This window comes from Chlamydomonas reinhardtii, chromosome 11 (genome assembly GCF_000002595.2).
Source record: "Chlamydomonas reinhardtii strain CC-503 cw92 mt+ chromosome 11, whole genome shotgun sequence".
Classification (NCBI taxonomy): domain Eukaryota; kingdom Viridiplantae; phylum Chlorophyta; class Chlorophyceae; order Chlamydomonadales; family Chlamydomonadaceae; genus Chlamydomonas; species Chlamydomonas reinhardtii.
In genome coordinates, this window is record NC_057014.1 from 2087368 (window position 1) to 2112721 (window position 25354).

The 25354-nt window shown below is 63.4% G+C and overlaps 6 protein-coding genes across 8 annotated transcripts in view; 2 read left to right on the top strand and 4 right to left on the bottom strand.

Annotated features, from left to right (window-relative positions):
- Positions 1-1918, bottom strand: part of CHLRE_11g469033v5 (uncharacterized protein) — a 6266-nt gene extending 4348 nt beyond the window's left edge. For both annotated transcript variants that reach the window (XM_043067585.1, XM_043067586.1), the window contains exons 1-2: positions 1657-1918; positions 490-1497 (exon numbers count right to left, since the gene is read on the bottom strand). In XM_043067585.1, coding sequence (XP_042919590.1) covers positions 1260-1497; positions 1657-1892 — 474 coding nt within the window. In that variant the 5' untranslated portion in view covers positions 1893-1918 and the 3' untranslated portion in view covers positions 490-1259. The remainder of the gene's footprint in view (positions 1-489; positions 1498-1656) is intronic.
- A 54-nt stretch (positions 1919-1972) lies between these two features.
- CHLRE_11g469100v5 (uncharacterized protein) lies at positions 1973-5498 on the bottom strand. Its single transcript, XM_001699498.2, has 8 exons — positions 5378-5498; positions 5226-5282; positions 4817-4888; positions 4547-4614; positions 4052-4142; positions 3717-3775; positions 3293-3370; positions 1973-3083 (listed from the first exon to the last, which is right to left on the bottom strand). The coding sequence occupies exons 1-8, from the start codon at positions 5471-5473 to the stop codon at positions 3014-3016; spliced, it is 591 nt and encodes a 196-aa protein (XP_001699550.1). The 5' UTR covers positions 5474-5498; the 3' UTR covers positions 1973-3013.
- Positions 5499-5552: 54 nt separating this feature from the next.
- On the bottom strand, positions 5553-10038 carry CHLRE_11g469150v5 (uncharacterized protein). The gene is made up of 6 exons (XM_001699499.3): positions 9415-10038; positions 8990-9127; positions 8211-8285; positions 7597-7669; positions 6961-7205; positions 5553-6502 (listed from the first exon to the last, which is right to left on the bottom strand). Exons 1-6 carry the CDS (start codon positions 9601-9603, stop codon positions 6353-6355), a joined length of 870 nt encoding a protein of 289 aa, XP_001699551.1. The 5' UTR covers positions 9604-10038; the 3' UTR covers positions 5553-6352.
- Positions 10039-10588: 550 nt separating this feature from the next.
- Positions 10589-15083, top strand: CHLRE_11g469187v5 (uncharacterized protein). Its single transcript, XM_043067587.1, has 7 exons — positions 10589-11165; positions 11430-11521; positions 11820-11927; positions 12309-12414; positions 12744-12815; positions 12917-12987; positions 13204-15083. Exons 1-7 carry the CDS (start codon positions 10832-10834, stop codon positions 14515-14517), a joined length of 2097 nt encoding a protein of 698 aa, XP_042919592.1. The 5' UTR covers positions 10589-10831; the 3' UTR covers positions 14518-15083.
- Positions 15084-15798: 715 nt separating this feature from the next.
- Positions 15799-18670, top strand: CHLRE_11g469224v5 (uncharacterized protein; the record flags this gene model as incomplete). Of its 2 annotated transcripts, XM_043067588.1 has the most annotated exons (7): positions 15799-16305; positions 16676-16761; positions 17031-17090; positions 17331-17396; positions 17610-17699; positions 17840-17974; positions 18238-18670. In XM_043067588.1, the coding sequence occupies 7 exons, from the start codon at positions 15864-15866 to the stop codon at positions 18331-18333; spliced, it is 975 nt and encodes a 324-aa protein (XP_042919593.1). In that variant the 3' UTR covers positions 18334-18670. The 2 variants fall into 2 exon arrangements, with proteins under 2 accessions (XP_042919593.1, XP_001699506.2); XM_001699454.3 differs by lacking the exon at positions 15799-16305 and having other exon boundaries at positions 16627-16761.
- A 3-nt stretch (positions 18671-18673) lies between these two features.
- Positions 18674-25348, bottom strand: CHLRE_11g469300v5 (uncharacterized protein). The gene is made up of 3 exons (XM_043067589.1): positions 25064-25348; positions 24599-24710; positions 18674-24421 (listed from the first exon to the last, which is right to left on the bottom strand). Exon 3 carries the CDS (start codon positions 24385-24387, stop codon positions 20218-20220), a length of 4170 nt encoding a protein of 1389 aa, XP_042919594.1. The 5' UTR covers positions 24388-24421; positions 24599-24710; positions 25064-25348; the 3' UTR covers positions 18674-20217.
- Positions 25349-25354: the final 6 nt, after the last annotated feature.

The window sequence follows — 25354 nt, forward strand, 5'->3', positions numbered from 1 at the left end:
CACGGCATGCACCGCACGCGCCCATGCCGACCGCAGTGCGACCGGGATGAGCCATGCAGCGATCGCGCTGTCGTTACTTCCTCGGCCGCCCGGCGCCCTTGCTCATTTATTTAACCGCATCCATCACGTCCCCGTACTTAGTGTTCTTCGTTTAGTCACCCCGCGCAGCGCACAGCCATAACAGCCACAGCCTGCAGCCCGGCTTGCGCACCATGTCCTCGCGGTTGCTTTGGGGTTGACGTTGCTTGCCTCGCGCCTAGCGCCATAGCTTCTACGCTGCAGTGCATCACGCCTCCTGTCCCTTCCTCCCTCCCTCCCTTACATGTCGTGCTGGGCACCGGTGGCGCTGGTGTTCTCCAGGTTGGTTTCGGGCGCATCCTTTCTGGTAGTCCCAACGCCAGCCCGGCCGGCGTCGTCCAGCCCAGCCATCCCAATACAGCAGCCACCTTCCGTCAGCCAGCCATGGGCGCGACCGTCCACAGCGTTTACCGTCGGTTACGAGGTAACATGTGAATTCGCAACTTGCGCTACTGACTGCCTGCTCTCGTGCCGCCTGCAAGCCCACTCCGCCTTCCGCTCTGGTCTACGTACGCATTAGTTCCGCAACACTCGTCAATAACCAAGACAACCGGTTGCAGGCCATACAGCACTTGAGGGCATCGGTAGCCCAGCGCTAGCCTACTTGCGTCCCTGTCTGCCCATCAGCGGTGCCGTGTCTCTGCCTCCCCATCCGCGGTAGGGTTCCCGTACGGGGCACAGGAGCCCCGCCCGCTCGCCGTGTGTCCGGCCTTGTCCCAAGCACTCCTCATTCAGAATCTCGTGCACCGTGGGAACACCACAGCGTGCCTGACACCCGCCTACCGTACCGTAACGCCGAGTCAGTAGCACCTGCCCTTTCTGAATGACATGTGCGTCGCGTCTGGCAACTGCGGACTTGAAGGGTTAGGTGCCACCAAGCCACGAAGGCTCCCAGCAGCGCGGCAATACAACACAGCCCGTCGCCTGGCTATGGACCAGTGCAGTAAGAACCGTGTGCCATCCGGGTGTCAAGATGCAACGAAGGGACCGCTTCACTCTCGTGCTTAGTGCAGCATTTGCCGCACTCCGCAACCCAACCTCCCACAAACCACACGCTCCACCCAGCGCCCCAACCGCTTTACACATCTCATCACGCTCCATGCCTCTCATATCACTCCATAGCCCTATCGCGGTGAACCACCCAACCCACTCGACCCCCCTCCCCACCCTTTGAACCGCCCTCAGCACAGCACTCGCCGCGCGGTGCGCACGTACGCGTACAGCAGCCCGCTGTCGATGGTGGTCAGCAGCACCACCATTAGTAAGCTGGCCGCTAGGATGAGGATCATGCGGCGCAGCGCCTGCTGCGGACTGAGCACTGTGAAGTTTGGCAGCACGTCCTTGCAGCTATAAACAAAGCTAGCGGCTTTTCGCAGCAGCTCCGCTGCGAGGCCGAGCGCGGCGCCCAGTCGCGAGGTCCTGTGCATGTCACAGGTGCGCGGGTTGACGCGGTGGGGTTGGAGATGAGAAGGAGGGGTAAAGGCCAGCCGTGAGAGTTTGTGGGTGTGGGTGTGCTGGTCGGAACCCCTCCCTTGAGCTTGGTTAGCCCTGCGCCAAAAGTGCGGGGCCACGTCTCACCATACTGATTGTACCGCTGTTTGCCGGTAGAGCTGCTCCTGGGATGCAAAGCTTCCTGGCCCGTTGCCGTAGGGCTGCGGAGCCGACGATTGGGCTGCGACCAGGACCGGAAGTCGCCGTGCCGGGCCACACGGTTGGCGACAGGGCTTTGTCACAGCTACAAATTGCTGTTGGGATGCGCGTGTACCACTGGCTGGGCATAGCGCGTAGCTAGTGGATGCAACAAGCGCATTCATCGCGCTCTTTGCTGTGTGAGCGTTGGTATGAGCTCAAGTCAGCCAAATTATGAAGTACGTCTTTACAGTATGTATAATGCGAGGTGCGTTTTGAAGCTGGTGCTGAGGCAGGTGTTTTCCCTTTCTGGGTGACCAGCCACGAGCACACAGCGAGTATACTAATCAAAGCAAACACATAACTAACAAAATATGAAGCCACCAACATATGAAGACATCCGCCGATGAAGGGCGTGCCATGGGCAGGTTTGCCCCCCGCCCCCTTGGCCTCGCCGCCCCAACCGCACGCACAGAGTGCAACGAACCTGACCTCTTCACGGTGCAATGATTTCACAACCATACATCTGGGTTTCACAGACAACATGAAAAACGCATACGCTCGTAGGGCAGCCGCCGATATCCGTACACTCTTCTCGTCACTCGAGGGCTGGCACAGCGGCACAGCGTTGGGAAATAGGCCACTCTGCTACACATGGCACATGGGCGTACAAGTAAGACTCCAATACAAAGAGAGGCGGGAGGCAGCACTCAAGGAGCCGCATACAGATAAAAAAATACACTCGAGTGGCCCCCTCCGAGCGGGGTCCCAGCCTCGCAGTCCTACTCGAAAGGGTCACCAGCCGTGCAAGCGTTTTATGGTAATGAAATGCGGCATGGCACAGGAGCACAAGGCAGCCAAGCAGAAGCGCTATTCACGCGCTGGGGGACCAGGCATGATGCACATTTACGCCCAGCACACAATGCCCGTGCTTTCGATGTTGATACACAAGTTGCGTCTTACCGCGCCGCAGGACGGCCTAGCAAGGCAGCCGGCATGCATGTCGCGCGTGTCGAGCGAGGCCGCTCAACGACCATGCCGTCACACGCAACCACGCCTTACTGCCTTCCAGCCTCCCCGCCACCCGTAGCCCGCAGGCTCCGTGCAGCCCCACGTGCTGCTTCTCCAGCACAGCGGCGGCCCAGCCACCCCCAGCTGCCACCCCAGCTACCGCCCAGCCACCCCCAGCTGCCGCCCAGCTGTCCCAGGCGTCGATAGCACACAGGTGCACCGGTGGCTGTTGCCCAGCCTGGCGCGGCCCGGGAGCTCACATACATGCCGGGCAGCCACAGCAGCGGTGGCGGTGTTAGGCCTGGTGGATGAGCCACACGTGACGGACTCGGTCCACGATGCCGCCTCCCGAGCGAATCGCCTCGCTGCGTGTGCACGTTGGTGACCGGCCGGGGGCGGGGACAGGCGGCGTGTGAGAAAGGAGTCAACCGCATTCAGCATGAACCGCTTGAGCTGGGCATAATCGCTCTCACGCACACACACTGGTCGCACACATCCACGCCCCCCCCCCACCCCACCCCACACACACGCTCTCTCTCGCTCTCTCTCTCTCTCCCTCCCCGCCTTCACTCACTTGAGCACGTCCAGCTGCGGCGGCACTCCGAACAGCAGCGGCACCGCCACCGTCATGTTGAGGACCTCGTGCAGGCCGCTGCGTGAATGAGGGTGCGAGTGTGAAAGAGTGCCAGTGAGTGTCACTGAGTGTCACTAAGTAAGGGCAGTCAGTGAGTGCAGTGAGGGAGAGCGGTACATCCCCGCACAGCACAGCATGCAACACCATTCCGGCAACCCCTCCTGACAGCCATGGCTATACGGTACGCTCCACTTCCACCTCGCCTTCGTTCATGCCACTTACCCCTAGGACCGCAAAAAGCCCTTCTCCTGCCCCTGCCGCCCACATGCACACACCCTCTGAACCAGCTACACATACACAACCTCACTACACACCACTACACACCACGCCACACCACACCGCCCCACCACCCGCTGCCGCGCACCTCTTGAGCTGCCGCTCCTGCATCAGCACCTCGCCGCCCAGCTCGCTCTCCAGCGCGTCCTGATGCCGTGTGTGTGGGGCGTGTCACTCAGTAAGCGGCAAGCGGAGTCATGGCTGGGCATGTCCGTGTGTAGACTGTGGACAGCGCTAAATCACCTCATGTGGCCAGGTCATCGACCGAACCGCCCATTGGACCTGCTGTACCAGCGGCCTACCAGCGGCCGCCTGCCCTCTTGGTTAGGACATGCTTCACCGCCGGCCTGTCACCCTGCCGCCGCCGGTCCCCTCGCCGCCCTCAACCCGCGCCCTCTCACGCACCTGCACACGCATACTCACCTGCACACTGGCGAACAGGAAGTCCACGCTCTGGCAGAAGCCCTCAATGGACACCCGCCGCCCGCCGTCCATGCCGTTCGTGGCGGCCACGCTGCAGCAGCAGCGGAGACACACACAAGTGCAGGTTGCGGTTGTTATGGGGCAGGTGCAAGTACAGGTGCCAGCGGTGTGGGGGCAAAGGCATGGGTCAGGTGTGAAGGGTTAAGCGGCCAAGCCCCGGCTCCGTGTCCCGTGCGCTGTCGGCATGCGGGGTGGGCACTTCGCAGCGCTTAAGAGGCCACGAGCCGCAGCGCCAGCCCAGTGGGAAGGCCAGGTGTTTGCAGATGCACTGATACTAGGCAGGCGGGGCGGGCGTGAGACCACCCGCAGGACCACCCGCTACGGTCGCAGGACGCCCGCGCAGTACCGTAGCGCTCCCTGCAGCCCGCAAGTTTGCAATCCGCTTGCACGCCGCCACCAGCACCCCACCTTCACCCGACCTGATCAGCACCCCACCTGAACGTGGCGCCGATGCAAAGCGACTGCTCCTCCCATGTGGGCATGGGCGCAACCAGCTTCTTGGCCTGTGCGAGGCGGGCGGCGTAGGCGCGTGTGTATTTGTGTGAGGGGGCGCAATCGGGCGCGATGACAGGGGGATCGGGTCGTGGAGGCGGGCGGCACGGGAGCTGCGGAGCTGTGAGGGTTCGACGGCGTTCGAAGGAGTGCTTGCGTTACGACAACAGAAATGGGCCCGGTGCCGGACCTCGGCAGTGTGGTGCCTCTTACCTGGGTTGCAGGCCTCGCAACGCGCCGCCCCGGGATCTGGACCACTCCCTCTGATGTGAAGAACGTGATGACCTGCGGTCGCGCGGGCGTCACCACGGCAACAGACATGGCTCGGATGGCAGATGGCCCCGCCAGCGGTGCCGTGGGCTATCCAGTTCGGCTCGAGTACTAGATGCGTGATGACGTTATGCGCCCGACCCCATGGGTAAAGTCGCTCAGGGCTCGCAGCATGCTAGCGCGCGAGGCGTCCGTGCCAGTCCCGCGCCATCCATCAGCAACGCGCGGGAACGGGGAGAGACTTGGGCGCACTTTGCTACATCACGTACACAATATTTTTGCTCCTGCGCCGGACCCCGTGCAATGCAAGTGTTCTGAACAGGGTCTCTATTAGGGTTTGACGCGGGCCTACCTCGCGCACGTACTCCTTCGGCCCTGCACTATCATCTTCGTCGTAAGAGCGCCTCGCCTGTGGCAGCGATGTTGGGTGCTGTTACATCGTGGCGACATCGCACAGGAGCCTTAAGCGACTCAAATCCATTTGGACATGAACCTCAGCCTTACCCTGCAGACAACGTTCAGGCCAGATCCTCGCCGACTGCATGCTCGCAACTGAGCATGCTTAAGGCTGCAGGGACGGTAGGCCTTGGCGGTCGACATGCTGGGCCTTCCGGTCGCGAGTATTGTCACTAGACAGGCTTGTGTGTGTAGAAAGGTGTCAATGTTACGAGTGTCAAATGTGTATTGATTACTGCGGAGCACTGTTGCTTAAGCTCAATCATGTCGATGCACGCGCGCAGTTAACCCCGCCCAAATCACGCGCGGTCCCCTTCCCTCCCCTTCGTGCTCCCATGCACCCCCTCGCCTCGCCGTCACTGCCTTTGCTTGATACCCAAGCAGCAAGTCATCATCTCCAGACAACAACATTTCATCCCTCGCTACTCCGAGCTTCACGTGTGCGGTGCACAGTATGAGAATCGCACACGAACAATCAGTTGCGACGTCCCGAACCAGCGCTTGCGTCATGAAGAGCTAGAGCCACCTTTCGTGGCCTTCCTTTAGTTCATGGCGTCGCGCTACCCAAAACACGGGCGTCCATGCACTACCAACTCCTATCGCCCTATGCGGCTATGCTGCTTGCCCAAACCTTCCTGCCTCTGTAGTTGTTCGAACACGCTCATCACGGTCCCGCACCAGAACAGTACCAAGCATGTCCACCACACACGCACACAAGCGAACACGGCCCAGCAACTGTCAGATGCACGGTCATGCTTTGCACTGCTCCTGGCCCTCATGCCCTCCTCTGTCGGTGCCCGCTCACACGACCCGCCCGCGCGCCAGCCCCGCCCCCACCGCCTCCACTAAGCCCGTCCATGATTATTGGCGAGAGCACGTCCACGGCCACCCCAGCTTCTGCAACCACCCATGGGCCCCAGTCGTTGGGATAAATCACACAAAACTCAGTCTCGCCTCTAACCCACACCCACCGCCAGTGCCACCCGGGCGCCAACCCACTCCACGATCACAACCACAATCGCATTACGCGGCCCGCGGCACGACAAGCAGGCGGTTCGCCAGCGGCAGCAACGTGCACACCACCAGGCAGCCCAGCCCGAACTCCAGGTTGAGGGCGGGCGGCGCGCCGCGCAGGATGGCGGCGGCGTAGTACAGCAGCAGCGCGCCCAGCACCTGAAGGCGGGAGGAGGCCGGGGGCAGGGGAGGGAGGGGGCAGGGGAGGGAGCGGGTCAGGGTATGAGAAGCGCGGCGCAGGAGGCGCGGTACCGTATGGTGCTGTCGAAAGGGCACGAACCGCGCGCGCATGCACATTGAATAGGTACAGTGGTACTGATGCGCGCATGCTACTGCGATTGCAGGTGCATGTTTTGCGGTTTGCGCGTGCGTGCCGTACGCCGGTATGCCCATTAGGTGGAAAAACTAATGGGGCACTTAGTGGAGGCACTTGAACGTCCCGGCCCTGCGTCCAAACCTCCGTGCCAAGGACCTGCCCACCCCAACCGCACCCGCCCCACACATGTGACATGTGACATGCCCCTCTCCACGCCCCTCACCGGCGCTCGCTCCCCCAGAACCCCGCACCGGCCCGCGTACCCCTCCTCACCCGCCCTCGCTCCCCCAATACCCCTCACCTGGTACACCCAGAACGCCACCACCCCAATCAGCCAGCCCAGGAACCCGGCCGGCCGCCGCCACAGCGGCTGCGGCCCCGCCGGCACCGCCGCCGCCGCCGCCTCCTTGACCACCGGCTCCGCAGCAGCGACAGCCGGGGCTGCAGCCGGGGCTGTAGCAGCAGCTGCGGCTGTAGCCAGCGCCTTCTCGAGGCTGAAGCTGCCCTCCAGGCGGGTGGTGACGGACAGGCCCGCAGGCAGCGTGCCTGCACAGGGAGCCAAGTGGTGTCACGCGTGCCAGCGTGAGAGGGAGCGCAAGGAGAGGAACACGCCCGGCTTTGTGTGTGTATGTGTGTGTGTGTGTGTGCGTGTGTGTGTTAAAAAACGAAACGAAAGCCCGCCCAATGACGCGACGGAGTTACTTACCGATACCCACCATGCGTGTGTGTGTGTGTGTGTGTGTGTGTGTGTGTGTGTGTGTGTGTGTGTGTGCGTTACACAGCCCGGTGCTGCTTTAGAGCACAATCCGTGTTCGTGATCCGGCCCCGCATGCCCCGCACGTCCCGTGTCATGCTCGCGCCCGCGTGCCGGCATCCGCGACGCAACCCGACTGCCAACTCCTCCGCCCGAGCCTGCACGACCCAACCACACGCGCACCTGCCGGGTACACCAGCTCCGCCAGGCGGCTGGCGGCGCCCGCCAGTGCGGCCAGCAGCTGCGCGTTCTCATCCTGCGCGCGTGTGTGTGTGTACGTGTGTGTGTGTGTGTGTGTGTGTGTGTGTGTGTGTGTGTGTGTGTGTGTGTGTGTGTGTGTGTGTGTGTGTGTGTGTGTGTTAAAAAGAAACGAAAGCCGTGTGTGTGTGTGTTAGGTGGGGCAGCAATGCATGCATGTGGCGTGTTGGGTACTAGCGTTGTGCTGTGTTGCTTGCGGATTTGGTTGCGATGTACCGCTATTGGCAGAGGTCCATTCCGCGTCGCTCCCGCTTCCCGCTCCAGGTCCACTTCGACTCCGCTCCTCGAGCTCAACCCCTCGGCCTCGCCAAGTCGCCAGTCACCATCCACTGGAACCCCTTTCCCTTCCCTTCCCAAGTTATCCTTCCTCCAGGCAAGCCCGCATCGCGCCGCACCCACGGTCCCACACAATGCCCTTGCCTGCAGTCCCGACCAACTGCACACGCCCGCAGCAACCACACCTGCACCCACAGCCTCCCTCGTCCCCTTCAACACACACACACACACACACACGCACGCACACACGTGCACAAGCCCACCTGCAGCTGCTTCACCGCCGCCGCCTTGTCCGCCTCCGCCGCCTCCACCGCCTCGCCCAGTCGCTCCAGCTGGACCTGCGCGCGGGGGGGCAGGCATGGGGGCAGGCATGGGGGCAGTCAGGGATGGCGGGGGTGGCGGGGGTGGCGGGGGTGGCAGGGGCCAGAGTTCCGAGGTAGAGCAGGGGCAAGGGGCCGGGAGGCAGGCAGGTGGTGTGCACGTGTGATGTGACCCGGGTGGTGGATGTGATGGTGTGTGGTGGTGGTGGTCGTCAGCAACAAAGGGTGGGGAGAACGCAGTGCCAGGTTCCGTGCCAGGTTCCGTGCTAGGTTCAGTGCCAGTGTCGGGTCGTGGGCGACCCACCTGTCGGAGTATGCGTCCCGCACAGCTACACGCCTTTCCTTGCCAGCCCGCTTGACCGGGAGCCCCACAATCAGCTACATACACACACGCACTCTCATGGCTTCCCACCAGGCAACAACACGCCTGAACATGCGCCGGCTTCACTTTTCTCCTATGAAACACCCGCCACCTAGGTCCTTCGCGTTCCATTGCTCTAAGCTTCCTAGAGCACACACATCCTCGCCACACACACCCTGGCCGCACACCCCCGCGCATCCTGTCTCCCAAACGCGCACAAGCCACGCCCGGACGCCCCCCCCCCCGGCGCGTAACTACTCCGTTCCCCACAACGGCTACTCCCCCCTTGCTGGGATCTCAGTTCACCATGTTGGGGTTGAAGATTTCGCAACCCGGGACCCAACTGCCTGCCCTGACCCACCTGCGAATTCTGCAGCTGCTGTGACAGCTCCTCCAACTGCTGCTGCAGCGGCGCCACCGCCTCCACCTGCGCCGCCGCCACCGCTGCCGCCACCTCGCCCTGCTGAGCCGCCAGCTTGGCCGCCTGGGCCTCGTTCTCCTACATACGCAGTAGATGCAGGGGCAGGGGCTCAAAGTGTTGGTGTGCTGGACTCAGTTACAGTTTTAAGTGCCCATGGCAGATAAAGTAGCGAGTACGAGGACAAGTTGGGGTGGGGCGCCTCGGCGCCGGCTCGACAGTTGGCCGTTGCTACCTCTCGAACACATGCCGCGCTGCACACAAGCCCGTATAGCATTGGGGTCGCTTGACGGCACGGGCTACCACTATGCTATGTGGGAACTAGGCGACCCTGTGCGGCTGTCTCGTGCGCTGCATGGACTGCGCACCTCGCGAAGGCGCGTCAGCTCGTCCTCGAGCTTCTGGTTCACCACTGAAAGCGCCTTGTAGGACGACACCTCAGCCTGGATCTTTAGAAACTTCGCCTTCAGGTCTTCCGCTTCCCCTTTCAGCTCCGAAGCGACGGGCGACTTTGCCCGAGAGGACGAGGAGGCAGCCCGGTCCTTTGCCGCCTTCATGGCTGCTTCCGTTTCCTCCAAGTCTTGAGTGGGTGCACTGGCGCCCTGGCGAGTCGCGATTCCGCTCCGTGGACGCGAGGCAATTCCAGAGCGGGGCGCGAGAACCGGCACGCCCCGGAAGCGCACGCTGCAGCCGGGCTGCAACGCCATGCTTTTCATGCTTGCTAGACTAAAACGCCAGAAGGGTCGCAGGCTACTCGCAGTTAATGCGACTGCTGCTTGCAAGCGCCTTTGTGCACCCCCTGCGAACTCGGCGACGTCGTGTAACCAGCTCAAATCCTATCTGGGACCAACTAATTGAGCGTTGTGGTGAACGTGGAAATCTACTGGAAGGAGAAACACGCGAAAAGGAATTCGTGCTGCCGACTCACAGGCGGGTTGCAGGACTTATAGATGTTGATGCTTTGGGTCCAGTTGAAACGAGTAATGGTAATGGGTATAATTGCTGCTGTCAGCTGACGGGCGCAAGGAGAGCCAAGATCCCGACGGGCCTGCCATGCAGACACAGGCGGACTCTGCATTTCGCCACCTCCCCCGCCCAAGCCCGCCCTGAGTTCCCCGGCAGCCGAGGGCCAGAGCAGGCCCACACCTTCTCCCTTAAGCGCGAGTTTGATGGACCTTCATGCGTATGGTAGCAAAAGATTTGCGCGGCACTCAGGGCGAAACGGACGCGCCATCACCTCGCCTGAGCGTGCAAAGGGGTTGGGCAATCTGTGCCGCCGGTGCCAGCCAATGCGCACTCGGCGCTGCCAAATTCATGCGCTCTCCACGCGCCACTAACCGCATCGTAGCTCGAAGCATCTAAGAATAACCGCAAAGCGCGGATCTCGCGCCAAAGCCCGACCAGAGGGGCCGGAGGAACAAACGCGCCCGGCCGAGGCAGACCCGCGGCGGCTTCCCACCCCCGGCCGGGTTTGACAGCCGCCATGCCCACCGGCCAACGCACGTTACCTCACACCTCCGCTACTACACACATGATACAATTGGCCTGCCTTCAATAGAAAGGCCCAGCGGTCCGGGCCACACCTGCCGTGCGTCCTCGTCCGTCGCACAGTCGCGCGCACGCAACCTGCTTCCGCTAGCGCGCCCCCTGCTGGGATTGCAGAAGCCTCCGTACTGGGCTGCAGCCTATTAGCTTAGCACGCGGATTGCTTGATTGGAAGAATCCGTGCGCAGCCGAGCATAAACGACTTGCGTCCGGCAGCGGCCCGTGCGAACAGCAGCACCCATGGCGGCAGCAGCCCGCGGCGGCAGTAGCAGCCGCATCGGCAGTAGCAATCACAGTAGCGGGCACAGCAGCAGCAGCAGCAGCGGCAGCCAAAGCAGCGGCAGCAGGCGGCCACGGGCCGTGCTCCCGGCGGCGCTGCTGCTACTGCAAGCGGCAGTGCTAGGTCTGTTGCTGGCGACCCAGGGACTTGCTACTGCCGCTGCCGCCGCCGCCGCTGCTACAGCCGGTGGTCACGGTGGCGGCCGGCGGTCGCTGCGCGAGTCATCAGGCGGCGGCGAGGGTGGTGGCGGGGGAAAGAGCAGTCAACCGTACGACACGTGCGTATGTGTATTTGGTGAGTAAGGCATCGTGTTGTTGTTGTACCGGCGGGGCTTGGGAGGGAGCTGAGCCGTGGGGAGTATTCAAGTAAACACACACCAAAGCACGTACGCTGCGCCCGTGCCCCGAGTGTTCCCTTCCCTGCCTTCGCTTCTCTGCCACGCTTCGTGTCCTGCAACACCCCTCCCATTCACCTCGTGGCCCCTGGCCCACGCACCCTACGGCCCCTTGTAACCGCACCCCCTGTGCCCCTTGTGCCCGCACCCCTGTGCGGCCCCAGACTTTGACGAGACGCTGCGAGTGGTGTCGCCTGACAAGAAAAACTTTGACATGCCCGCCCCGGACGGCCCAGGCATTGTCAAGGCATGCAAGGCAGGTTCGGTAGCGGCTAGGTAGCCGCTAGCCAGGTGGCGCATTCCGAACGGGTCACGCGGCTGGTTGCACCGTGTGCGTTGTGCGATGACATGCTCGCTGTCCATTGTTCCTTGTGCGGTGGTCCGCACGCGCGTGCCCGTGCGGCCTTGCAGCAAGCGGCGCTCGTGAGCGCTGGGGTTGGGGTTGGGGTCTTTGCTTTGACTTGCACAACCCCAAACCGTCTTGACCTTGATGGGCGATGACACATTGAGATTGAACAATACATACGGTATGACAAAACCTGTGTATCGAACAGGAGAATGGCTGGGAGGTCGGCATCGCCAGCGCCAACGACAACAACGGCAAGCTGCAAAAGGTGCTCAGCACCTCCAGCTATAACCAGGCAGGGGTGTTCACTCCCGAGGTGCGTGTGTGCGTACGTACGTGTGTATGTGTGTGTGCGTAAAACGAGCGGAGCACAGGGGGTAATGTGCCCGAGCCCAACGAAATGGTCCCAATGGGGGTGCAGCTATCGGTTTTTGACTCGTGAGGGGCTGTTGCACATACAGGCACGCTGACAAACACGCACACACGCACATACGCACACACACACACACACACACACACACACACACACACACACACACACACACACACACACACACACACACACACACACACACACACACGTCGCGCCGTCTGGGCGGGCTTCGTTTTGTTGTTTTCTTTTCAACACACACACACACACATACACACACACACACGTTTCGTTTTGTTGCCTCTTGACACACGCGCACGCACGCAGTTCTTCAACTCCAGCGCCTTCCAGTACCACTGGTACAACAAGACGGTGTCGCTGGAGGCCATCCGCAGCTATTACGACACCACCGGGCAGTGCATGATGCTGTTCGGTGCGTGTGCGTGCGCGTGCGGGCGACCCGTCGGTGTGGGCGGGGTTGCATGGGAAAGGAAAGGAAACAATCAAGCGCACACCGTGTGTGTGTGTGCGCGCGCACGCGTGTCGTGGCTGCATCCCAGAACCCGACAAATGCATGTGTTGGGACCACAACACCATACGCCCAACTAACTCTGCCAGTGCCTCCTCACGGCTCCGCACGCCCCAGCCTGCCATGCACAACATGCACACATGCATGATACGCACGCATGCATGCACGACATTCACACTTCCTCGACTTCGCATTGTTAGTCTTAATAACGCATCTTCGATTCACACCCACAGATGACATGGAGCACAACCGCAAGTACGCGGACGCCGCGGGCGTCATCTTCCAGCGGGTCGCCAACGACACCGGTAGGCTCGTCAAGGGCAGGGCGTGCCTATCCCACAGCTAGCTGGGCTGAGGGCGTGGGCGTAGTGGGAGAGACACAAACACGCGTGCACCCGCCCCACAGGCGTGCGCTGGTCGGACTTCGACACAGCGCGCAAGACGCTGGCGGACAGGTGCTGGTGTGCCAAACCCCAGGCGCGTGCGTGGCTGGTGCATGCACGGGGGGAGGGGGGACGGTGGGGAGCGTGGGCGGCGTTGGGCAGGAGTAGTGCAACAGTGCCTGTCCAACCGGCACTTCCGCGTCGGCCCATGGGCCCAGCACTCAGCAGTTCATGGCAAGCTCGTGGTAACAAGCTCTCATCAATCGCATGATGGTCTTCGGAAACGTAATTTCTTTATCTGCGGCCCCAGGACCGGAGTTATGGTGCTGGTTACCACTCGCCGCCAGACCGAGACTTCAGCGACCGTGACCGCTACGGCCGCCCCCTGCAGCGCTACGAGGACAAATCAGGCAGTTCCGTGCCAGCCGCTTACAATAACAGCACGTGGAACAGTGGCGGCGACAAGAGCGGCGGCAGCACCGGTGGCGGTGACAAGAGTGGCAGTAGCAGTGATGGTGGAAAGGGCGGCAGCAGTGGCAGCAGCAGTGGCGGCGGCGGCGGCAGCACAAGCGGCAGTAGCAGTAACGGTGCGGAGGCACGCCACGGCAGTAGCAGCAGTGGCGGCGAGGGCAGCAACACCAGCACTGGTGGCAGTAGCAGCGGCCACGGCAGCAGCAGCGGTGGCGGTAGCAGTAGTAGCAGCCCTGCTGACTCCCAGCCGTCTGGAGAGTACGACTACCAGGAGACCATCAGCGACCGTGTCAACCCCGGGGAGATGTCCTTGTCTGTCCCCGGCAGTAGCAGCAGCAGCAGTAGCAGTAGCAGTACGAGCAATGCTGCTACAGTCCCCGCTGCCACTGCGCAGCAGGCCGATACCGCTGCCACTACTACTGCTACCGCACCTCCACAGCCCGCCGCTACTGCCTATACGGTCTATGCTGCCGTGCCGCCGGCAGCAGCCGTGGAGGCTGCAGCACCAGCAACAGCACCGGCACCGGCACCGGCAGCAGCTGCGGCGTCTCAGTCCGCCGCCGGCCCTGCGTCTCAGACGGCAGCGTCAGCACGTGACAGGAGCAGTAGCGATGGTGGCAGCAGGGGCAGCGGTGGCGGCGGCGTGGCGGCCTCATCATCGGTGCCGCCGCCGCCTGCTGCACGCGCGGCGGTCCCCGGGAAATTTCCCGCCCTTGCCCCACTGCCGCTGCAGCAGCAGCAGCAGGAGGAAGAGGAGGAGTCATCAGTAGCTGCGGCCAACTCCGCTGCTGGTGTCACGCCCCCATCCTCCACCACTGCAGCCGCTGCCGGCAAAGGGGTGGCGCCAGCCAGCAGCCAACGGACAGCGGCGGTGCCGGCAGCGGCGGTGGCGGCGGCTCCGGCAGCCACGCCGGCAGCGGCGCCAGCAACTGCAGCAATAGCTTCTGCACCGGTCAGTGGCAGCGGCAGTGGCTTCGAATGGGTGTATGATGCCGCCACAAACGCGTACGTTCGCGTGCCGTTGGCAGCGGCCCAGCCTGGCGCGGGCACCAACAGCACACGCGGCAGCACCGGGCGCGCGACTGCGGGCAGCGGCGGTGGCGGCGGTGGCGTCGTCGGCGGCGGCGCATCTGAGGAGGTCACGAAGAAGTAATGCGTCGGTAACATGAGGCTTGTTGCCTGATGTTAGGAAACTGCGAATCGTGGAAGGTAGGGTGGTCACACAACATACACACACACGCCGGCGGAGCATGTGTTACGGTAGACGAAGAGAGTTAGCAGCGAGCTAGACGCGGTCTATTGTTCTCCGGCTAAAACATGCATCAGATCAAGGTGACCGGGGCTGTGTTCATGTCGTGTGCGCATTTGTGGAAAGGTAGGATGGAGCGGCGCGAAAGGTTGGCGATTGAGTAGGCTGCTGGGGGCGGAGACATACACCGCCACGCACGGGTTACTCACATTCATGGTTCACGTGCCCGAGTAGTAGTTAGCTGTTGGGCGGGTTGCGCGCAAGCTATTCCGACATGCCACGCACCTGGCTAGGCTTAGCGGCAGCTAGCACGCATCCATTGCTTGGTTTGCTTATTGGTGCGTGGTAGGCGAACTATCTAGATATGTAGCTTAGCCATACATGGACGTAGCGGCACAACCGTGTCAGGTGCATTGCGGAGAGGTCGGTCGCAGACACATGTCTGAACATGTCTGTAAGAATCTTGTTCCATGCATGCATATGAATCACGTTTGCCTGAGCGAGGCAAGGTTAGGAGCGGGGCAGCCAGGTGCATGGCATGCATGCACACGTACGTTAGCCCGCGCCCGAATAACGGATCGCCGCCGTATCGCCGCCGCCACCTCGCACCGGCTCGTCCCGTGACTACGTAGGCATGTACATCCTTACTCTCATGAGCCGCCAGGTTGGCTTGCTACGAACATTGATGGGATGCGCGCCGCCGCCGTGTGCGCACGGACACGCACGCACACGGTTCCCGGGGCGGGAGAAGAGGAGGGAAGAGGAAGGACAGGGAGAGAAGGAGAGGAGAGGGCGGAAGCGGAGGAGAGGGAGACGAGGAGAGAAGAGAAGAGGGAAGAGAGGGAGAGGAGGGGAGGAGAGGGACCGAGGGAGGGAGCGGGGAGGGGGAGAGGAGATGCCTGAGAGGAGAGGTCGCGGGTCGTCGTCCGCGGCACCGCGCGCCACGCACTGCGTTACAGGCGGGGTCAGGCGGGGACTTTGTAACAGCCGGTTTGCGGTCTTGCTACTGGTAGCTCCGTGCACGGCAGCAGCACGCACCAACGGGGGCGCGTGGCGCGCCGGCGCACCGCGGCTGTCAAAGTCGGGGGATCACGCGACGCGGCTGTCAGGGACTCGCATGTAAGTCCGCGAGTTCTCCCACCAAGTTCTCCACAGTCCCGCGAGCCCCTACTCATTCAAGTAGTTATATCCAGCAGCCGCAATATCAGGCTGCTGCTTGTGTTGCCTTGACATTGCATATTTACAGACTGATGGCGCGCCTCCGCCGCCAACGGCACTGCAGCAGCCGCGGCGGCAGCGGTGACGGTGATGGGTCCGCGCCGCCACCACCTCCACAAAGCCAGTCCCGGAGCCCAACCGAACCACGAGCAGCAGCGACAAAGCGGTCGCCTGCAGCTGCTGTCGCTTCCGCGGCACCACTGCTGCTACTGCTGCTGCAGCTGCTCGCACGTGGGTCCGCCGCGGCGGCGATCCCTGCTGCCTCGGCGCCTGGCCGTCGGCTGGCTCAGGCAACAGCGGGAGGCGGCTGGCAGGGAGGCCTGCTTGGGCGATGGATGGCAGCTGCGGGGGCGGATGGCGGCGGCGAGGCGCAGCAGCAGCAGCCGCAACAGCCTGCACGTGAGCCCACGGACCGTCTGCCGCCAGTGCCTGCAGTCAAGCCACGCGACACGTGCGTGTGCGCATTTGACTTTGGTGGGTGCTGCTGCTCGCCGCCGTGGGTGCGTGCCTGCATCGCCACCGGATACATTTGTGCGTGTGTGTGTGTGTGTGTGTGTGTGTGTGTGTGTGTGTGTGTGTGTGTGTGTGTGTGTGTGTGTGCTGTGGGATGCGGGCCTGCATGGGGCTTGGGCGAGGGAGCCAGTCCACGGGACTGCTTGGGTCCCGGGCAGGTGCGGAGGGTGTCCGGTGACGACGTGTGTGTATGTACGGCACGCACTTACTTGTGCAGGGGCGGCACGCATCACGTGTCTGTGTCCCGTGTGCGTGTGCGTGACACGCGGCGCTGTGCCCGCGATGAACGCACCACGCACTATTGTGACGCCGCCTGCCTGCATGCTTCCAGATGGAGTGCTGCGGGCGGCGCCGCCGGGGGCACGCGACCAGGACGTGCCCGCGCCTGACGCCAAACGGGTGGTGCAGGGGTGCAAGGTGCGGTGCGGTGGATTGTTATTGCGGGGGAGGGGAAGAGAGATGGGGGCGGGGAGTGGCAGGCCGTGAGGCTGGTGTTGACAGGACAAAGGCGGCGGCGCGACTAGATTGAAACTCAATATGGCCGGGCCGAGTCCGAACTACTTCGTCGCCGGCGGCACCGGCGGACCATGCACTGATGACAACAGCACACTACAGCAGCACGCCACGGGAGCGACCGGCCCCCGCCGAATCCCCGCCCCTCACCCCGCTCTGCCCATCCTCTGCAGGACGCCGGCTATGAGATAGCCATCGCATCTGCAAACGACGAAATTGACAAAATGAAGAAGGTGATGAGGCAGCCGCGGGAAGCGGCGGCTACGGAATCTGCACTGGGTCTCCCGGCATGCGGGGTGCAAGGAACGAGCCAATCATTGGAGTGTGCTGGGTAGGGCCCCACGCCAGTTGCATCACGCCGTGTCCCTTGCGTTGCTTGCTTCAATAATTGACAACGCTTCCAAACGTTTAACATGAAGCTTCGCATGCCGCTCACACCCCGAATCGCCCTCCTGGGCAATGCATTCATGCAGGTTCTGGGCCAGCGTCTGGATCCCGCCGTGTTCACGGAAGCATTCTTTGACTCCTCAGCCTTCCAGGTGCGTGCGCTGGCCACAGCACAAAGGCGGCGTTCCAAGACCTGTTTCCCTGCGCAAGCGCGACAGCTGGCAATCAAGCTGCAATCCTTGAGATGCTTGAGATGATGGCCCCTGCCCTGCCCTCCGCAACACACACGGCACGCGCTGCACACGTACGGCGCACTGCCGTAACCCACTCACCCAAGCCGTCGCCCCGCCGGCCTGCCTTCGCAGATGCATTACGACGACAAGTCCATTACACTGAACAACATCATCAAATACTACGACACCCAGCCCGGCTGCGTAATGCTGTTCGACGACCAGGTGTGAATGTGTGGCGGTGGTGGGGTTGGGCCGTTGGGGATTATGTGCCCGAGCCCGACGGAATAATAGGTCGGGGGTGGGGGTGGCGTGTGCGCGTGTCGCTGGCTCGCAAACACACCTAAACCTAAACACACACGCAGGAGTGGAACAAGGCCTACGCCACCGACCAGGGAGTGCTCATGATCATGACACCCACCAACGCCGGCATTCGGTATGCCGACTTCACCCGGGGTGCGGCCGAGCTACAGCGCTACTGCGACTGCGCCACACCCGCGGTGAGGGCATGCACGCGTGCTGAGCGCGCGGTCCATTGGTTCCCCTCCACAGCGTTTTGCTTGTTTTGCTGCGTTCACTCTGCGCACATGGAGGCATGGACTTTATTGATGCGCCGCAGGGGACGGGGCAACAAATGGGGGCAGGCAAGCCTGGACAACCCACACGGCCCCTACACAGCCCACACACGGTCCACACGCACCTGACTTGCATCACACGCGCCACCCGCCTCACACCCGCCTCACACCCGCCTCACACACTGTAGGAGCGCTCCTACTCGGCCTTCAGCTACGCGCCGCCGGACCGGTCCTACCTTCCGGCTCTGGAGGCAGCCAAGGCGGGGAACAGGAGGAAGCGCTGAGTGGGCCGCTGGCTGCCTGGCTCATGCGCTGCGACGCGGGCTGAGCGGCCTAAGCCTCCCAGACGTTGTTGGTACCGTATTGTGGACATTGCGGTCGGTCCCGAGTGTCGATCCAAAAGCTGCTATCTAGGGTATACGTGGCGACGTGCAGAAATTCTGTACAGCTGGCAGTGGTGTCGCCGCGTTGGTTGCAGCCGAGCGTGAGCGGTTGACGGCAAACTGGAGGCTTGCGCTGAGACTGGGGTTCGCAACTGTGCTTACTAGTGAGTAGTGTTCCAGAGGAGGCGCTGGGAGGCACGAGTGGATGATGCTGTGGATGGCGCAAGGCGGTAGAGGACACTTACGCACCATCTTACAATCCACGAGACAACGGACATTCTTATAGCAAACGCCTAAACAACTGTGACGACATGAATGCTTCGAGCACGAGCCTCCTTCGGTCCTTACTTTCCCGGCCGTGCCGCCGACGGCAGCGGTGCTCAGTTCCCTCCATGCTTTAAGCTGCAATAATCCTATGTGTCCGAAACTACGGATGACATCACATCATGACAAGAGGCAAAGGTGTGCAGCACGTGCCTGCACCGAAGACCACAGCAGTGAGGGAGAGCATGCGTAAGTGCGACTACGAAACCCGCATGCAGGCAGGGACCCCACCACCGTCCATTCCCATTTTAAATTGCCCTCATTGTTGCTGAGGTTGTAAATGCCCAAACTAATGTCCACTTGGACCGGAATGCCTCCGGCCACAGGGCAAACTGCAGTAGGCACTAGGCAACTAAAACACTCGTCAGGTACTTCTGAATCCATCCAATTTATTGTGTGTCCCGCACGACTTTGATCACAGTGAACGCACGTGTGTAATTGTATGAAAGGCCATCACACCGTTTTGTGCCTAAGGCGCCGCCCTTATCGACATATGCATTGCCAGCTTGCACCCCCCCGCCATTGGGCCCCGTTCACCCGACCCCTGTAACTAGCAGCCGCCGCCGTCACGTGCCCACCAGGCGGGCACGGTGCCCAGCTGCCGCCCGCTTGTGCCAGCTTCCAAGCCACATCGGCTACATCCGTGCAACCTGCAGACGTGCAGCCCGATCGCTTCCAAGCCTGGACCCTTGCAGTTTTAAGTTGAAGAGCGTTGTCGTCGTCACTAAATATGCACTCAACCTCGTTTGGCTCACCGCCCCCATACATGAAACGTATGGCATTTGTTCAAGTTTAGACACCGTTGTGGTGAATTGCCAGCTCCTTTTATGTAGGCCCCTACAAATGGCGGCAAGTCTACTCAAAGACGCAAAGAAGGAAAGGGGCAACCATCTGCTCTCGTACCCGGCCTTCGTGCCGTTGTCAGCCTTCTTCAGTACAAGTTTATATGGCTTTTAACAGGGCAAACGCGTCAAACATCCAACTAGTCCTACATCGCGGAAAACTGCGCACATGTTTGCTCGCTTCTAATCTTCTGCACTGCCGCTGCCGGCGCCACAGCCAAAAGGAGTATCAGGTTTCATACTTGAAGCGTAAAATTGCAGACCCTGCCCCATTCATGAGGCGTATGCATGCATGCACACATTACGGCAGCCTCACGCAGTTCTTGTTGCTGTTCGCGCTGCCTGGGGAGGCAATGTAGCAGTGCACACACAAACCCAGGGCCGCTGTGCTGCTCGGCTGCCCCGCCACCCACATCCCCGCAAGGGCAGGCGCTCAAACCGACTCTTCTATCGTCACGACACGCTCGTGCCTCCCAGCGCTAGTAACTATGGCACGCGGCACACGGCACCGCACCCGCACATGCCCTGCACGCATTGCACCCACACCACAATGCAGTGTTTCCGATGTTTCCTACAATCACACAGTTAGCGACCACGACCCGGCGGCAATTGTAAAGCATCAAGAGTCGAAGTCAAAGTTCATGAGCGCCTCCGCTTCAAGCTGCAGCGCCTGGTGCTCGTCCAGCGCGAGGTTGCGCAGCGACACGCGCCGCCCGCCCTGCCCCAGCCCGCCGTCCATCGGCCCTCCCACCCCCATGCCGTCCAGCATGCCCGCCTGCTGCCCGCCGCGCCCGCCCAAGCCGGCGCCGCCGCCGCCGCCTTCCCCAAGCGCGGGGTCCGCGGCGTTAGATCCAGAACCGGGCGCGCACAGCTCGGCGATGAAGCTCTGCAGCTCGTTGTCGGCGAGGTAGTCCGTCTCGCCGGCGCCGGCGCCCGCCGCCAGCTCCAGATCCGCCATGTTCACGTCGGAGCCGCGCGGGCCGCCGCCGCCGCCAAAGCCGCCGCCGCCGCCAACCCCGGGCCCCTGCAGCAGCCCCGGGCCCTGCAGCCCGCCGCCCAGGCCGCCCAGGCCGCCCAGGCCGTTGGGGCCCATGCCTATGCCCATTCCAACGTTCAGGTTCATGTTCAGGCTCATGCCGCCACCCGGGCCCAGCATGCCCTGACCGCCCAGGCCGCCGCCCAATGGGTCGTCCAGCGGCCCTGGCCCGAGCGGCACGGGGCCAGTCTGCAGCAACTCGGGCGCCCCCAGCGGCCTGCCGAAGGGGTCGCCGCCGCCCAGCGGCCCGTTGAGGCCGCCCAGCATGCCCCCCGGCGGCCCCAGCGGCCCCGGGCCCAAGCCGCCGGCAGGGCCAAGGTTCATGTCCAGGCCACCCAAGCCGCCGGGACCGCCGCTGAGTGGCCCCATGGGCCCGCCAAGCATGCCACCGCCGCCCAGCATGTCCCCGCCGTGCGGGCCGCCGAGCATGCCGCCGCCACCCAGCATGCCGCCGCCACCGAGCATGCCACCTCCGCCCAGCATGCCACCTCCGCCCATGCCGCCACCACCCTGCGGGGCGCTGCGGAGCATGCCGCCCATGGGGCCGCCAAGGCCGCCGCCGACCTGCCCCAGGTCTTGGCTCAGCCGCCCCCCCAGCGGCGGCAATCCGCCTTGGTGCATGGGGCCGCCAAGGCCGCCATTGCCGCCGAGCTGCCGCATGCCGCCGCCGCCCATTCCGCCGAGGTCGTTGCCGCCGCCCAGCTGCAGCATGCCATTGCCGCTCTGGCCGCCCAACATGCCGCCTCCGCCACCTCCCAACATGCCCATGCCACCTCCGCCGCCCATGCCATTGCCGCCCATGCCGTTGCCGGGCCCCAGCATACCGCCGCCGCCTCCTAGCATGACGCCGCCTCCGCCACCCATGCCGTTACCGCCCATGCCCAGCATACCGTTGCTGTTACCCGAGGCCAGGCCCCCGTCCAGGCCGCGGCCTAGGCCGCCGCCCATACTGCCGTTATTATAGCCGCCGGCGCCGGCACCGATCCCGCTGCCGTTGGGGCCCCCGCCCTGCGGGCCCTGCTGCTGCATCGCCGTACGCAGATCGCCCGGCACGGAGCGACAGGCCATCAGCATTTGCTGCGTATCAACACGCTGCGTCGCCTGAGACGAGAAGCTACGGTTGGCTGGGTTGAGCATCTCTGCCGCAAAGGCCCGCCGCTTCAGCGCCTGCAGCGCGTCAGCGTTGTTGCCGCCGCCGACTCCTAGCGACCCCATGCCGTTCTGGCCGATGCCGCCGCTCTGCGAGCCGCCGCCGCCGCCGCCGCCGCCGAGGCCCAGGCCCGACACGCCCAGCTGCCGCGCGCTGCCGCCGCCGAGCAGAGACATGCCGGGGTGCGGGTGGTGCGAGTTGGGCCCCTGGCCCTGACCATGCATCTGCATGTGCTGCTGCTCCTCCCACGCGCGCTCCGCCGCGCTGCGCTTGAAGGAGCGCGCCGACATTGGCGAGTCCGTCTCCGACGGCGAGCTGTTGGCAGTGCCGCCGAGCAGCGGGTGGCTGGTCCGGCAGCTCAGCGGCTGCTGGCCCTGCTGCAAGCCCTGCTGTTGTTGCGGGCCCTGCAGGCGGCTGCCGGCCGGCCCGGCGCCGCTGCCGCCGGCTGGCCCCAGCAGGCCGCGCTGGTGCGCGTGCAGCACGGCCTGGCTGGGCGTGATGCCCATCTCCTCGAGCTTGCGCAGCCGCTCGGTGATGGCGTTCGTGTCCTGCATCAGCACCGAATGGGGCGCACTGGAGGCGCGCTCAATGCCGGCGCTGTTGCTGAGGCCAACGAGCAGCTGCCCCGCGCCGCCGCCGCCAGCCCCAGCCGCCGCCGCGACGATGTTGGGAGAGTTGGTGTTGCCCACGCTCATGCCGTGGCCGTTGCGCAGCAGCTGCTCGCGAATGGAGCGGGAGGCGTGTTGCTGCTGCTGCTGCCGCTGCTGCAGCGCCAGCTGCAGGCTCTGTTGCGGGTTCAGCTGCAGCTGCTGCTGGTGGTGCTGCTGGTGCTGGTTGTGCATGTGGGCGTGCGGGTGCTGCTGCATGATGGCGGGACTGGAGTTCAGCAGGAAGTCGTTCCCGCCGCCGGTGTTGTGCGACATGGACGACTGCGCGCGCGACGACACGTCGCCCGCGACCGTCAACGATGGGCCCAGCTGCTGCGGCATGGGCGACGCCGACGCCGTCGAGAGGTTCGGCGAGCCACTGTTGCCCATGAGCTTGGCGCGCAGGGACTGGCTCGCGGCGATGAGTGGGTCGGGACCTTGCCGCGCGCCGGTGTTGATGCCGTTGAGCGACAGCGGGAGCCCGCCCATCGCGGGGGCCGCCTGGCGCGGCTTGGCGTGGTGGCCGAACAGCTTGGCGCGCACCTCCTGCTCCATGGTACTGTTGGAGTAACTGCTGCCGCTGAGGGAGCCGGATGCGGCGCGGTCCAGCAGCATGCCGCCGCCGCCGCCCTGGTGGCCCTGCGGCAGCTGCTGGTGGAGCTGCTGCTGCTGCTGCTGCTGCTGCTGCAGCTGGTGGAGTTGGTGCTGGCCCAGCTGCTGTTGTTGCTGCAGCCTCTGCTGCTGCAGCTGGGCAAGCTGCTGCTGCTGCTGCCGCGCCAGCAGCTGCTGCTGCAATTGCAGCTGCAACAACTGCTGCTGCTGCTGCGTCATCGGTCGTTGCTGCTGCTGCTGCAATTGGTGCGCCGCAAATTGGGGCTGCGACGGCGAGCTCCCCGGCGCGCTGCCGGCGTCCGAAGGGTGGTGCTGCTCCTGCTGCGCCATTCCCGAGGACGTTGGCTGCTTCGCCGCCGCCGAATGCACACGCACCTGAGCGGACTGCCCTGACGGGCTCTCAGAGCCGGCCATTGCGACGTCTGATGCGGCCTGCTGCGGCCTGCCCGCACCGGACCCGTGGTTAGGCGCAGGGCTGGTGCCGGCTGAGGCGCCGGCCTCGGGGACCGCCGCCGGCGATGACGCTGCCGCCGCCGCCTCGCAAGCGGGCAGGGACTCCAAAGTAGAGGCATGGGGCTCATGCTGCGCTGGCTCTGCGCCAACGGCACCGCTGGCGTCCGGGCCTGCTGGCGTGGCCGTTGCACCCGTCTCTGCCTCTTGCGCCTTCTGCTGCTGCTGGTGGCTGGCCGCCTCGTCCTCGCCGTGCTGCTGCTGCGTCTTGTGGAAAGATTCCGGTCCGTTGGCGTCCTCCTGTGGCGCTGGCTGCACCGGACGCGCCTGGGCGTCCGGAGCAGACAGCGGCTCGCGACCGGACACCAACTGCAACACGCGGTTACCACCTGAAGCCACACCGGGCTCCGAGCCGCACGTGGACGGAAGCATGGGCTCCTCGCGCGGCTCCTGCGGCACAGCGTTCATCTGTGGGCTGCCTTGGATGAACGAGCTAGACGTAGACTGCTGGATTTTGCATGGGCCGTCAGCGCCCTGGCCGCCCTGTATTTCGGTGATGACTGTCGCTGCTGCTAATGTGACAGGCGCGTCACCGCCAGTAATCGACTTGTCCGGGCGCTTTGCAGTGCTCGACCGAAGTCGCGTGCTGTAGACACGTTGCTGTTGCGCCTGCCGCTGGAGTTGCGCCTGCCGCTGCTCCTGCTCCTGTGCTTGCAACTGCGACTGGCCTGCAGTAAGCGGCGGTGAGCCCGAAGCGCTCTTCGTGTGTGCGTCGACTAGTGAATGGAACTGCTGGTCAGAAGTAAGGGGGCTTGCACCGCTGCTGGAGCCCGACGATGTTGCGTCAACCAAAAGCGCTGCTCCAGACGACTGCCCCAGCCCTCCAACCGGCATTTCCCTTCAGCTTGCCAATTTTCTGCGGTTCAGCCTGCCGAGGCGCCAGACCGGCCAGAAGTAAAGTAAGGAAGATATTATGGTCTTAGGTGCATCAACGTGGCAACTTGGCGGCCCCAGCAGCAGGAAGAGGCGCCCTAGGCACACAACGTGTAAAATACATGCCTAGGCGCTCGGTTCCCTCCGCCCAACGCCCGCACCGCCCACTCACCACCGCAAAGCTCCAGGTTTCAGCAAGCACTAGGCCATTTCCAGAACGAACGGCGCTCAAGCGCGTCCAGGGCACAAAGAAGACTGCTTTCACGCCGCTAGCTCGCCCTGGCCTGAATGGCAAGGCAGGCAGACAGTGCAAGCAGATACATTGAATAACCGCAGGTTTGAGTTGCGCGGGGGCCCTAGCTAGCCTGTGCTGTTCAGTCCACGCGTGCGAGCAGTCCCAGTCCAACGAGAGCCCGAGCCGGCAAGGCCTGACTCCCAAAATCAAGGCCTACACATCATGCCTAAGCAAACTGAGCAACGGCCTGAAAGCAACGCGGGAGCACTGACTGCGGCAGCTGTGTGCGGAACAGTCCCCCTTCGTGGGCAATGCATCTCGCGCAGCTGTGTTCGTGGACGCCACAACTGCAGCCGCCGCCGTGCCTGTACACCAGAGCATATCCATTTAGGCATTGCTCACCGGGGTACTTTGCTCGCCGCGTGAAGCTAGTCCAACCAACTCTTTCTCAACAAAAGCCGAGCTCGGCAAATCCGTGAAAGCGCTTTGGTTAAATGCTATCGCAATGCAGTTGAAATCCATACTGGTCCGCGCTGGGGGCGGAGTAAGGGACTTCACTCGTCGGGATCGAAGGGGATTTACCTCGCGGCGATCAGGGCCGGACTCGCCCGACTCGCGAGTCCCTGCACATGTCTCGTGCTCGGCAGCACAAATGCTGTAGATCTTAGTAGCGCTAGTTGGGGCATCTAGTAC